This window comes from Alosa alosa, chromosome 6 (genome assembly GCF_017589495.1).
Source record: "Alosa alosa isolate M-15738 ecotype Scorff River chromosome 6, AALO_Geno_1.1, whole genome shotgun sequence".
NCBI lineage: Eukaryota > Metazoa > Chordata > Actinopteri > Clupeiformes > Clupeidae > Alosa > Alosa alosa.
This window is the reverse complement of record NC_063194.1, coordinates 477883-493207: the sequence shown is the minus strand read 5'-3', so window position 1 is coordinate 493207 and position 15325 is coordinate 477883. Positions and strand designations below refer to the sequence as shown.

General features: G+C 40.3%; 1 protein-coding gene across 1 annotated transcript in view; it reads right to left on the bottom strand.

The window, feature by feature from the left end:
- usp31 (ubiquitin specific peptidase 31) overlaps positions 1-15325 on the bottom strand; it is a 204920-nt gene that overhangs the window by 12442 nt on the left and 177153 nt on the right. Inside the window, exons 12-13 of the mRNA XM_048245616.1 lie at positions 11258-11377; positions 10251-10470 (exon numbers count right to left, since the gene is read on the bottom strand). Of these exons, the coding sequence (XP_048101573.1) occupies positions 10251-10470; positions 11258-11377 (340 nt within the window). The remainder of the gene's footprint in view (positions 1-10250; positions 10471-11257; positions 11378-15325) is intronic.

Here is a 15325-nt window from a genome sequence, read left to right as displayed (position 1 = left end):
GCTGCTCAGTTAGCTCCTGTGTTCACTTACAGTGGGCAGTGCTTCGACTTGGCCAGCTTGGGATCACGCGGTATCACGCGACTTTAATTTGTATTTTTCCAGTGAGACGCTGCAACAACCCAAACAACCGGTAGATAGCTCAAGTGAGCAGGGTGTCTCGTAAAAAGAAATGGAGCCTGGAAAACCCTACACAGACTTCACTACAGACTTTAGCAGACTGGTTTAGAAATAATTGAATAGACAGAAATATGCCTTCCCTGCCCTAATAAAGAACATTTGGTTGACTGCGAGTGAATCCCGTTTGCAGCCGTAGAAGAAACGCAGGACAAATTAAACATTCTAGTTTTCTCCGAGTGCAACGATGATAGACAGACATCATTTGGACAAAATATAGAGCATATTAACCTCCGTTGCTCAGCCAAATGCCTTCCTGTTACGTCCTGTTATCATGGAGTTACAGGCGATAAACGATTTTTGATGGTCACAAGTTTACTTCATTAGCGGTTTATTTATTTATTTATTATTATTATTAGAGTGTTTTTCATTTAAAGGTTTGACTTCGTGCTTATTCAGTAGAGCATTTAGTGCTCTCCCCAATCCCAGACGTTCACATTGCATGTTTGTTTGTAATGGATGCAACCGCGAGATAGGCTATGCGTTTGACGGCAATGAGTTGTTAACAGACATGAACCAAGACATATAGCCCAGCAGCAATCTAGGGACTGTTCGTTATTTATTGAAGGGGCCACCGGAGGAATTTTGAGTGCTTCAGTTGCAAGTTGCATGACCCTCTCTTGCCTGCTAGAAATTGTTCAATGACCCTCCGACAGAATTGTTAAAAAAGACATGACCCTCCCCTGCCAATTGTCGCTGTCTTCCGCCCGCGCCACAGCCACACTTTGTGATAACGTTCTTAAATCAATCTTTCCCGTGAGCTTGCATGCTACCAGTCCTTCCTTTTCAAATGTGTTACGCCAGTTTGCACAATTTCACAAATAATCATATGTGATTAATAATATGACAAATAATCCCTGTGCACTGGGACCGAAACAATGCATGCCAACTTTTTCCGGGTTTTTATCACGTATTTTAACTTTCCCCCGCTGTCTTGCCGTTTTAATGTTTTCCCGTAGAATATCCCATATTTTAATACTCTCATAACAGCCCTGCCATCGGGCCTGTCTCTGTGTTGCCCTGTTGCTACCCCTTGCCCTTCCAACGAAATGTCTTCAAATCATCGTTTTCCTTGCTTGAAGGCGAACTTAGAGTGATGTTAGCCTAATTAAGTTTAACGGCGTGATTGTCGTGAGAGCACGATTCATTGGCGCTTGCATGTTCGGCCTTATGTCTACGTGCGCACCTGAGGCTTCTCAGCTACAAGAGAAAGAATTTCCCCTGTTTGTATGTTCACTGCAAGTTGGCCTACCATAACTTACCAACTCTGCACTGTAGACCCTAACTGGCTATTTATATTTTTCTGTGAAATAAGCAAATGTATTTGTTCAACTTTATGAAGCAGAATTACACGATAGGCTACTTGGAACATAATACATTTGACAAAGGACAGATGTATGTTGCTAGTGACAAAATATTAACTTTCAGTGTTTTACAATGTCTTTGTCATGGGAAAGTGTTTTTCCCCATGCATTTATTCTAGGTTACTGTCAGTAACTGCCCGGAGAGAAGCGGGTTCTGTGTTTCGTTCATGTCAGTGACTGGCCTTAAAGAGAAGCGGGTCTGTGTTGCGTTATGTTAATTTATTTTCATTGGGCATACCGTGCCGTGCCGTCCACAGCTCTTCAGTTCTGACAAAGCCAAAATTACTCCTTTTGAAACAATGAGTGCAGGAAGCGCGTTTGTATGGTTATATTGCTTGACGGGGGGGATCCCAAGCAGCTTTCAACCATAAGGCTACTTTGAGAACATTTCAATTCACCCGACACTAATATTCAAAATGTTGAAAACTATTTCGACATAGCCTATAAAGCAGTTTAATTAAACGGAATGTTAGTTGTAAACAAACGAGCTACTTGGTGAGGCTTGGCCTCACAGATGCGCTCGTGCCTTAAACGTTCCACATACTCGACGCACCCGACCTGTAGCGCGACAATGTGACGTCACAGAAGCGCCGTAACCATTTATACTCGCGCGTCGTGGTCACGACACTAGTTGCAATATTCTCCTGAACAGAGGTGTCGCTGTTGTGAAAAGATTAATGCTAACTACGTTACACAGCAGAAGAAGCTGCATTAAGAAACACTAGTAGCAGAGAATGTAAACGGGCTCTGCTATTAGCTAGCCTCTGTGATGGTAGGCTACTTCAGACTTTGGTTGCTACTATTCACAACTACCACTAGTCCGGCAGCCATGGGGTCAGACCTGGTTTTGTCGGTTAAAGTTTTTTTTTTTGCAGAATCTTGTAGACCAGGGGTATCTCTTTAAGATTTAGGAGGGTGCCCAGTGATATCCCTTGGGCAATTTTGTACATTAACCCTTTCTTGTTCAATGTATTGAATACAAGGTAAGACACTACAGGTGAATAGGGTAAAAAAATAACTAGCAGATATCACTATGAAACTTCCCCAGTTGATTACTTACATTAATATGGAAAAAAATGTATTACAAGTTATCTGAAATTTAATGTTTGAATATGCAAATTAGGCACAATCTAATTAAATATGTGCTGATTTGCATAAAGTTTTAAAGAAAAAAATCTGAACATTAGATGAAGCCGGGTTCAAAATTACTTTTTCATTGTGTTTACATATTAGATGAAAAGTCTTTTACACAGAAAATTTGTATTACAAGGTTTCTGTAATTTAATGTTTAAATATGAAAAAGCCCAATGTGCCAAAATCATGAAATAGGATATACCTCTAATTTCAAGATGAGTAGGCATACTCATATTAAATGCAAATCAACTCAATTAAAATGTACTAAAATACAATGTTTTGTGTGATAGTTTTCAGTTTTCAGTTTCAGATAGTCAGACAGTAAATTCAAATTTGGACAATTTAACCCTTTACTAAGTTAATTAATGAATTTCTATGTTTCAGATAATGCCAGTCAGGGAGCCATGGGGTCAGACCTGTTTTTGTGGGTTATTTATTTATTAATTTTTGCTTAGACTTGTTGACTTGGGGTGGCTCTTTAATATTTAGGAGGGTGCCCAGTGTGATATCCCTTGGGCAATGTCCTACATTAACCATTAAAGCCATATGTGCCGAAATCATGAAGAAAAAAAAAAATAGGAAAAGCAAATAATCAACTCAAATAGAATGTACTAAAATACAGTTTGCAGTGTGATCGTTATTCAGACAATACTTCATGCATTCAAATTGGGAAAATGTAACCCTTTTCTATGTCAAATAATACATTTATAATTTCAGATATTGCCTGTAACAATTCTGAATATGTACACTTTTCCTGGTATTAGTTCTGATAATTGTCCAGTTCTGGCTCATCCTACCCTAAAACATGCAGAGAATATTGTGCAAGGCACCATTAACCTGGCAACTGCATCTGTTAGAGCTACAAGGATTTTCACTCTTGCAGCCACATCTGATCATCTCCAAAATGTAGTTTGGTGCAAGTTTGACATTTTCTGGTAGACTGGTTGGGCTTAGTAACGAATCAATGAATCTTTCTTCAAATGGCAGTTGAATTTCCAACTGAAGTATTCCTTCGCTTTAGGCTCCATATACTTCAATAGCCTACTTAAAAATGAATATTCTCTTTTTGAATGACGAGTTTAGGCTCTGAGCATAGACTACTACTGCAATAAAGAATAAAAATAAATGTATATTTTATACATATTAGAACAGTAGAAAAGACACCCTGTAGAAATCAGCTAAAAGAGCGCAGTTTAGGCTAACAGTAATCATTTACATAGCATACATGCAGTAAGTCCTTCCACTCAGCAGCCATATTGTAGCACTTTTTGGGCACTTATCGGGCATCTATTTCAAGGCAAGTATGCAAGACTTCACAACACCAACCTTGCTCCAACAGTGAGATCACAACACATGAAAGGGGTCGGATATGTGTAGACAACTGCCATATTGGCGTTACAAACTAACCCCATGCATTTCTATGGAGGATTTTTTGAGTGTTGTGACTCCTCATTAGAAAGTCTCTGGTAAACCTCCATCCACACCTAAGAGACGTGCTATTGAGAGATGCTAGCACGTGAAGCACCCGTGGATTAGTTTCCTCTCCCACTCTGAGAATGAAATCGCACTTCAGAAGCACCTACATACAACAAACTTTCTTATACCTAACTATATTTAGAATGCTTCTACAGAGGGGTTTGTTGATATGTTATTCCTAGCCTTTTTTATATTACATTTTATTCCTAAAAACATGGCTAAAATGTATTTTTTTAAAGGCTATTGGCAGTATTTTCTGATTCTACGGAATAAATAAAAGAGATATCTAAAATTCCCTGTGTAAAAGACTTTTCATCTAATATGTCAACACAATGAAAAAGTAATTTTGAACCTGGCATCATCCAATGTTCCGATTTAGTTTTTTTTAGTTTATGCAAATCAGCACATATTTAATTAGATTATGCTTAATTTGCATATTTAAACTTTATTTTACAGATAACTTGTAATACATTTCTTTTCCATATTAATGTAAGTAATCAACTGGGAAAGTTTCATAGTGATATCTGCTAGTTAATTTTTTTACCCTATTCACCTGTGGTGCCTCGCCTTATATTCCGCTTTGTCGCGCTCGTCTGAAAAAAAATGAGTGGTGCGCTACCTCGCGCTACCTGGCTAAAATCCTGGCGCGCCAGCAAGATCTACGTCATTTTGACGTCACGGTGTCGCGCTACCGGTCGGGTGCGTCGAGTATGTAGAACGCCGTAGATGGCAACGATTCACGTTGGCTGGGGGGAAGGGGGGCCATCAGACATTTCTGCCCAGTTTATCCGGCCCTGCCCCCAACAAATCACACCTTCCCACCTCTTACAGCTTAAAAGAAGTCAAGAGGACTCCTTACACACAGACCTATTCACAAACCTGCGGCATTTTGCCGTGTTTTGAAATCCTACGCAGCTACAGGAGCTTCCAATCGTGAGGAAGCAATTTTGCATTGTAGGCATAACTAACATGCAATAACGCCGCCAACAACAACCAAAACTACGCTAATCATTGTCAAGATGTAAATTAAATGTAACATTATTGTGAATCAAATTAAAATGTTCTCTTTTGCAAACGTAGGCATAGTAACATAATAATTTAATAATGTTACAAAGATACTACATCAATCTGTATGTTTCATTAGGCTACTAGGCTATTTGTTTTGCCTTGATTCATTTAGCCTAGGCCTTTTTATTCAGGGGCCGTATTCACAAAGAATTTTAAGGCTAAAAGTAGCTCCAAACAGGCGAATTTAGGAGCAACTCCTAAAAATAATGGGCGTGTCACTCCTAACTTTAGGACTCCTAGTTTTTTCACAAAAAGTAATTCACAAAGCATTTTAGACCTAAAAGTAGCACCTAAGTCTGGGACAGCTTAAGTCGAGAGGACTCCTAACTCACTAAGACCTATTCATAAACAGCTTTTTTGTGGCATTTTACGTTGCGATGTTTTGAAATGCGCCTATGCGCAACAGGAGCTTCCAATCGCGAACAATTTTTAATTTTTTTATTTTATTTTGGGCAAGCCTGCATTTATTCATTCATTCATTCATTCATTCATTCATTCAACCTTTATTTATTCTCGGAGGGTCATTGAGGAAAGCCCTCATTTTCAATGAAGCCGAGATTACAGAAGCGAAGCAAAGCGCTCCACAAACAAGACAACATTCAAGGCCTTCTGTTGAAGAATTTTATATAAAGCCTGTGCTAACAGTAATCCTCCTGCCCTTGATAGGCCTACCACAGCTGTGGATAGTGTGGAATGTTCAAGTAATAACACAATCCAATGTGTGTCTCAATTGTCCCCCGCTGACCACCTCACACATTTCTCTAGATTTTGCAACGAACTTACATGACACAATGCCATAAAATATGCCTGTTTTAGGACACAGAATAATGTTTGTAATGATACCAGGTAGGCCTACGTTTAACAGTAACAAGTGTAATGAGCTATTCATTGTCGAAGGTGCATGGTGAAGTGAAATTCTTACTTTAGAAACCAAACATTTGCCGACATCATCGCCGATCATCAGAATATTGCAACAGATTCTGTGTTCTGGACTGCAGGTAACTTGTTAAGCCAGTGGTTCTCAAACTTTTATTTCATTCCCCACTTTGATCAAGGGGCATGACTGATGGTAGTGGAGATAACGTGTTATCCCGAGGCTTTTGCAAGTCAGCATCTTCGACGGTAGTCTATTAAAAATAATACGTTTTCTATGTCCCAAACGGAGAGCCATACTTTATTGTTTTTAACAATCTCTATGCTCCTCACAAAAATGTAGGCATGGGGACATGATGAAGTAGGCTATCCAAATGTGTTAAATTATTGTGATTACGAGCCAGCGGTTTTCAAACATTATGCGTGACTTGGACATCTAACTAAATGCAACAGGCTCATATCGTCCTCGCATTCGCAAAAATGAGGACCAGTGTTTTGTCAAATTTCAAATAGCTATTCGTTTTAACGATTTTTTTATGATAGTATGAAGTGCTTTTTGTATAGGCTACTATCTTAATCTTGGAATATGGGGAGGGAAGTGGCGCGTCTGCAGTCAGCCAAATATGAATGTAATTCTGCGGCATAAAGGCGTAAATGTCAAGCAGTCAATTGACTACATTGCAGTCAGGAAGTAGGGCAAATTAAGACACTGTTTTGATTTGCGTAGTTGCGTTACCCCCAACACTGACAATAACATAGACAGCAAATTAAGATATTTTTTCGTTTTGTGGAGCGGCACCGGTAGGCTATCAAAAGCAGATTTCGATTTTAGCTACCACCGTGTAGTCAAGCCTTAAGCCATACCCAAGTAGCCTTAATCGAGGTTAATTACGATTTATTTTGTTAACAAAACAAAACAATTTAACAATTATGTTTAAAGGTAGCCTAGCCTCCTGCTTTTTCAGAAGGGGCGGCAGTCAGGCTACTGACAGAGCGATGTACAGTGGCAGAGCGACGCACAGTGGCTGAAAGTGGTACTAAAGCTTCACGCAGCTTCACGCCTCGTAATGCGCAACTGAAGTGGCCATTTGAAAGCGATGCCCTGTATATCTTTAACACAGCATTGGCTCAAGAGACAGTTCCTACTTGCCTCAAGCAGTCTGTTATTGTTCCAGCACCGAAAAACAAAAGTCCATCATGTCTGAATGACTACCGCCCAGTAGCCCTGACGTCTACAGTGATGAAGTGTTTTGAGAAGCTAATGAAAAACATTATCTGCTCATCCCTCCCTGCCTCCTTCGACCCCCTCCAATTTGCTTACAGAGCCAACAGGTCTACAGAGGATGCCATCTCAAACCTCATGCACACCACCTTAACTTACCTGGAGGAGGGGAATGGGAATTATGTGAGGATGCTGTTCATTGACTTTAGTTCAGCATTCAACACAATAGTACCTCTCACCTTGGTCACAAAGATGAAGGCCTTAGGACTGAACACCACCCTGTGTCACTGGATATTTGACTTCCTCACCAACCGTTCACAAGTGGTTAGAGTGGGGGGTCTGACATCTGACTCATTAACCATCAGCACTGGTGCTCCCCAAGGCTGTGTTTTGAGTCCACTGCTGTACAACATCTACACACATGACTGCAAAGCCAACAGTAGTCATACCTCCATCATCAGGTTTGCAGATGACACAGTGATCTTGGGCCTGATTAGTAACAACAATGAACAGCTCTACTTGGATCAGGTTGATGAGGTGGCACAGTAGTGTCAATCTAACAGCTTGACACTGAATATCAATAAAACCAAGGAAATGGTAGTGGATTACAGAAGGCAGCAGCAGAACTACAGTTACACCCCACTAATGATCAGCGGGCAACCTGTAGAGAGAGTCACACGTTTTAAATACCTTGGTGTCCACATTACTGAAGACTTAACATGGACTGTTAACACTCAATATGTTCTGAAGAAGTCCAGACAATGACTCTACTTCCTTCGTCAGCTAAGGAAATTCAAAGTTTCTACATCCATCATGAAGGCCTTCTACACTTCAGTGGTTGAGAGTGTTCTAACTGGTAGCATCATCACCTGGTATGGGAACTCCACAGTCCACATTGTAGTACTCTGCAGAGAGTAGTGTGCTCAGCTGAACGTACTATAAGAACTCAACTCCCTGCTCTACAAGATATCTATTCCAGAAGAGTACTCCTAAGAGCCCAAAAGATTCTGAAGGACTCTTCTCATCCTAACAATGGATTATTCCTACCGCTGAAATCAAGAAGACGCCTATGTAGTCACAAAGCCAGAACTGAGAGACTCAGGAGAAGTTTTTATCCCCAGGCCATCCGAACTCTGAACTCACACTATACTGACTTTGCACTCATTCACTCCTCAGCACTCATGACCCCCACACACACACACACACACCTACAAGACTTTTAGCACTTTTACATCCCTCTCCCTATGCTACAGACCTTTTATTTATTTTCTTATTTCATCACACGTCAAAACACACACACACACACATATCTGACTTTCTCCAACTTTTGCACATCTCCATAGAACTTTTTATTTATTATTTTTGATTTCTCCTCCATCTACCCATGTCCTTGATTGCCTAGCCTTTCTTTGCAAGCACACTTAATAAGAAAACTTAAGAAGAACAATAAGTGTGCTGCTTTGCAAGCACACTTAAAAATATTAAGAAGAGCTCTTTTATGAGTTAAATGGAAACAAAATTATTACTGGCCTTTATTTGTCCGAATCTGAGGCCCAGCTATAAATAGAATCCCGGCCATAATTTAAGGATTTAGGTATGCACGTAAGGTTAGCCCTTAAGGGCAAAATCATTTAACTACCTACTTTCCACCCCCATGTTCAGCAGGGAGATAATCTCTGCCCGGTCAGAGCACTCTGCACTCCCCCTCCACAAGACTGAACAACTCTCCCATTGGCTGGTCGAGACCATTACTCTGGCGTACAAAGCCTCAAGTGTAACCCCCCCATTAGGCGGCATGAATAGTCAAACTCAGCTGTACTGATGACTCCAGCCCCTGTATTGTTGACTTAGTCACTGCCAACATGGAAGTTTTTATGTACTCCAAGCAAGTCACTAATAGAACCTGAGCAAAGATATACAGTGAAATTTCAACTTAAACTCAGACAAAAGGAACATGAAAAATGACACAATAGTAAAAAAAAAAAAAAAAAAAATGTAAGTTAAAGAAGAAATCTGGTTCTTTTTTACATAGATCTCCGTTTCTTGAGGTCACTGAGTACTGCTGATACGAAAAAAAGGAAAACAACCGATTTACCTAGATTGAGTTGTTAGTAGCTATTAGCTAAAGCAGCCAGGCAGCTACAGCGCTACACTCTGGGGGCATGAGCGCTACACTCTGAGTCAAGCGCTGTAACTGCTTGGCTGCAGGCAATTCATGGGTTTCATCAGGTCCCTTTCCACAGGTGTATAGAATCAAGCACCTTGATTATCAATGCAGGCTGCATGGTGCTTGATTAATACACCTGTGGAAAGGAACCTGATGAAACCCATGAATAACAAAATCAAAAGTCAAAAGCAATAGCAACAGTCGGGAAGAATGCCAGTTCATTTCTTTCGTGTTCGATATTGTCACCCCACATTGTTAACAATAAAGGACCACTATTATAAAACAATCAAGTCTGTTGACTGATTGACTGACTGAGTTTAGTGTTAGTCATAGTGTTGTGATGCCTAGTTGAAAGAAGAAGAATATTTTGAGAACATTGACTTATGGAAGGCTTGCAAAAATTCCCCTAAAGAGGTGATTGGAGGTTGGTTCAAATCGATGACGTCATCGGACATGGACTTCCTATTGGTTAACGTCTTATGTTCTCCATCAGAAAACCAAGGTTATACAAAACCGTTTGAGGATGTGGCCCATACTACACAAATTTCTGCTGAACATTTGCCACAAATATGAAAATTTCATCCATAGTTTCATCCATTTTATCCATAATTGTACACATATAATTTATATATAAGGAACTGAAATAGAAATTTGGCATGTTTATTGTTAGTCTCATTTGCTCACATTTCCTGTAGTGCCAATTTTGTTACTGTTGAACTAATTAACCATGTTAAAAAGGGTTAGTTCAATCTGATCGTTCTGTGTAGCATACCTGTGTAGTGGCCCCCATGCATATTGCCATGGTGGTTGCACACAGCATAGAGGTCATACAAGTAGTCATCTGGGTTGTGGCCATATGGTCGTCTCCATGGTGACCAATGAGAGGGAAGACTCCAGCTGCTCTGACTCCTCTTTACCATATGGGGTGCCATGTCCATGCCAAGGAGAGGGAACCTCACCATATTCTGCATTTTCACTCTGCGGTCTGCCTCCTGGAGAATAAAAGATCCAATGTAACAATTCAACAGTCAAACACTCAACCAGTAGTGAGTCCTAAACCTTGGCACCATGGGTATAGGTTGCAATGACTGTTGGAGGGTTAGCTTCAGCCAATTAGCATGGCAGTTGGCCGCCAACATTTTTTAAAATATGGCGTTCCATGGTCCGAGTCCATCCTTGAAGCATTTCTGGAAGAAGCTACAGATTCTTTGTGTATTATCACATAAATGAACATCACATTATAGGACTTCAATACACGGGGCAAACTTCTGCACCACCATCCCCAAAATGTTATCCCAATAGCGAACCAATGAAATAAAGTTGCGCCTATGTTAGATGATGCACGTTCCTGAACAACTTCTTTTCCTCTCAGAGAATATCCAATCTGCAACAACGATACAACTGTACTTTCGTTGTCTTCATCTGTACTGTGGAACCTAATTGGTTTCTAGCTGGTACTGGAAATAAGCTCCATGAAACACCATTTTGATATAAAGATGGCTGCGGTTTTTTGGCTGAAGTAGCTTGCCTAGCATGGCCCATTAAAATGGATGGGAGCGGGACTTCCTCACTCTCTCCAGTTACATAATACCTCCATGATTGTTGCAATGAAAAAAAGAGAATGAAAATAAATAAAGTTGCCTAATTATAGCTTATAGCATACAACTGCTTTGGAGAAAAGGAGAATATATCCATAATTAAACAAAAATACGAAAATTCTTAGAAACCCTTCACTGCTCTGAATTTGCAGTGAAGGGAAGTTGCATTGGCAGACCTTACCTGTCTGAATCTCTTGAGATGTAGGATAAGGACATCAGGTAGAGTCCACAAACTTAGCTTGATTCGGCCTTGCTGCAGCTGTTTGCAGTGTGGGCAGCGCCAGGCATCATCTGGAGCCAGCTAAAAATATAAATGTAATTAACGCATTATACAGCTCTATATGGAAGGGTGTCCTTAACAATGTTGAGACCAAACCTACGCCCTTGCAAAGTAACCTAATTGAATAGCCTACTGGTTGGACTGTCAAGTTTCCCCACATGTGTATCTGTTTACTTGTTTTTCTCAGGACAAGCCCTTTTTTGAGCAAATATTCAAGTGTCACAGGCGATTCCAGTTTGCCATGGGTGTAGACTTTTGTAGACCTTGAATCTTCCAGTTTTCAAATATATAATTCAAAAGTATAAGTCTAAAGCTCTGTAAGGAAAAGCCCTCCTCCGAGATAGCTTAGTTTCCGGAGGTAAGTTTCCCAGAAAATCCAAAAAAAGACAAAGATACAAGACTGTGTACATATTTCCATTTCCGAGCGAAGGAACTCATCCTATAAACCACCGCTCCTCACTCAAGAATATATATAGTCCAAGGCACAAATGCGAAAAGCCATTTGAACAACTTCTAATCTGACAACAGCCACGTGCACCTTTTCCTCCAAACAGTGATTTTTATATAGTGAATGTGCCGTTAATAGCAGTTCTTTCAGTGGTAATCGTATAAATGATAGTGTTTTGTATAGGTATTGTGTATTGAATTTTATATTTATCATTGTGTATTTTATATCATGTGTGTGCGAAAGCGGTTAACATTAACGTTAGCAACATGGTGCAGTGCTTCGAACGACTGCCATCACCGCTCAGTCTGTCGGTCTGATGCATGGACCGGTGCATGGTCTGCTCTTGGACCACCATCATATTGGAGCATTACCAACCTCCCTGCAAAACTCACAACAACTTTGTAGCATCTAGGTCTTGTCTCTCATGCTGGCCTTTACAAAACCTACAAGCTGACTCTCGGACACACTACACTCAATAATGTGACCCGATTTAAAGTGGTTTTCACCCCTTTGGACACTCTTGTTCTCGTCCTTGAAACAGCGAAATGTTGCCTCGGGGGCATGGACGGCATAACCGCTAACCATTTGACTGCAGTGGCGGTAGTGGCAAAACGAGCTAATTGGGCTATCAGCTAGTTCAAAAGTTTAAGTACTTAATGAAGATATACAGGGGTCTTTATTAGTGCTGTCAGTTAAATGGGTTATTAACGGCCAAACCCATTTTAACGGCGTACATTTTTTATCACGAGATTAACGTTCTTTTTGGCCTAGGAAATTTTGTAGTTTTTTTACATGCTGTTGCAACAACTAGTAACGTTAGAAAAACTACAACACCACTCCGGATCTAGCTAGACCGGAAACAAAACAACAGTCATGCCGCACACACTTGTTTGGGCTTGCGAGCCGGCCAAAGAGTAGTAGGCTAACACATCAATCGTGTGCCGCCAAAGATTTTTTATTTTACACCGTCACTTTTCTGTTATCAACAATCCTCTTTGACTGCTACTATTTTGAAACTTTGATGCACCGTTTCTTGTCCTCAAACTGCCACAGACACTTCCTAGCAAAGATTCTACTAAGAACTTTGCTTCCTAGTAGGCTTCTGATAATAGAGATAATAAACACCAACGCAGTTCTAAACTCCCGGTCGGCTGAATGGTGCTTTAAATTGCTTGTTCATCCAGTGTTTGCCAGTTAAAAACTTTGGCGCTGATGTGTGTGGCAAGCACCATAGACTGTATAAAATAGCAGTGTATCACAGAAGCACTTGAAGAGTTCAGATGCAAAACCCTCTAAATCCGTCTGAGCACATTTCTTTTAAATGAGCATTTAAAATCCGGTTCCTATAGGTTTTTGCATAGAAATCGATATTTCAGACCAGGAAGAGAGTGTTATTTGGTGTGTTTTGAAGTTAAATTATTTGATTAACGTATACTATGTGAGGAGAGCATTCACTCACCATCTTTATCTCATTTTTGACGTAGGTGGCATTTAGAGGCTTTTGCATCTGAACCCTTCACTTCAAGTTTAAGCTTTAATCTAGGCTACAAGCCAAACATTGTTTAGCCTACACTCACACTGTTACACGTGAATTGAACATGGAGATATGGACTACTAGGCTATTTCTGTTTGTTATGCACTTCATTGAAATGTGCTGTAGACCTAGTGCTAGGCCTAGGCTATTTTGCACACTTGTGCATATTTCTCAATATGAAAAGTTATTTTATTTCAACTGAACTCAAAGATAATGAATATAGGCTATTTGCCTTATTCACCCAGCGGCGTGACAGGTGTAATGGCAAGTGTACCCTGTAGCCTCGTTCTGGCTGCCGGGTGAAGCAAGGTAAAAAGGTTCTCTAAGGTAATTGCTGAAAACAGTGGAAACTCTAGGGTGTTGTTCTCTACCATTGATAGGCTATTGCATCAAACACCTTTTGATACACTCAGTCAGGCATCCTCTCTAAGATGCGAAGAATTTGCAGACTTCTTCAAAAACAAAGTCATTTCTATAAGGGAGGCTATTGGTAACACAAGTAATATGTTTGATAGTACACCCAAAAACAGCCCCCCAAAATTAAGGTCCTTTAGCACTATTACTCAATCTGAGCTTGGTAAAATTATAACTCAAACCGGCTCCTCAACATGTGTTTTAGATCCAATCCCTACTACATTCCTCAAAAAAGTATATGATGGCTTAGCTCCCTTTTTTCTCAAGGTAATAAATACCTCATTAGAAACAGGTATATTTCCAACTGCTTTTAAAACCGCTGTTGTGAAACCTTTACTTAAAAAAGTCAAATCTTGACCATACCAATCTGAGCAACTACAGGCCTATATCAAATCTATTGTTTTTGAGCAAAGTACTTGAAAAAGTTGTTTGTAATCAGTTAAATACCTTCCTCAACGAAAACAGTATCCTTGAAAAATTCCAATCAGGTTTTAGATCAAATCACAGCACAGAAACGGCTCTAGTAAAAATAGTCAATGATCTCAGACTAGCTACCGACTCAAACAAAGTCTCAATCCTTATTCTTCTGGATTTGAGTGCGGCATTTGACACCATTGATCATAGCATCCTAATTCACCGCCTTGCATGAAGTGGGTGGGTCTCTCTGATAATGCTCTAAACTGGTTTCAAACCTACATTACTGGCAGAGATTTTTATATCAGTCTAGGAGATCATGTATCTGAAAAACATGACTTGCCTTTTGGTGTGGCCCAGGGAGCTGCCTTGGTCCCCTGCTATTTTCTCTATATATGCTTCCATTGGGAAACGTCATAAGTCAGCATAATGTAAACTTCCACAGCTACGCAGATGATACCCAATTGTATCTTTCTGTGGAGCCAACTAACCCAGATGGCCTTTGCTCCCTCACTGCATGCCTAACCTCCATTAATCAGTGGATGAGCAAAAACTTTTTGAAACTAAATGATGACAAAACAGAGGTACTTCTGGTTGGACCAAAACTAAAGCGAGATATTATTCTTAGTAATCTGGGGAACTTGGCACACCAGGTTCTCGACTAGATAGTTACTCGACTAGATAGTTTTAAGTTAATGCAATTGTGCTTACCATCTGTGGCCCAGTTTACTTTCTGACCTACAATTCTAGAGACTGTAATTCTGGTTATCTACTAGGGTGATTTGCTGAGTAATATCATTCAGCAAAACACGAGAGCCTGAAGTTTAACGGGGTAGACAAGGGAAACGTCGGGTGGATCGTAATGCCAATTATGCTGATTGAACAGAAAAGTTGCTGAGAAAGGTGTATTTATGATTAAGTTCAGTTTCACTTGGCGCAGACGCATAGACATTGAATGGCCACGCTACTACCCCCAATTGTAGGCTATGCATCTTTATTTAATCACACACAAATAAGGACTATTTCCTAATCTGGAAAATGTTACGCTTTTTCCGCCACCCGGTTCATTAATAGTCTACCATTCATTTGTGCCGCAAATGATCAGGCGGTGACAGAAGCATGGGCATAGCCTAACTCCGCTGATCCGCGGATAGCAATC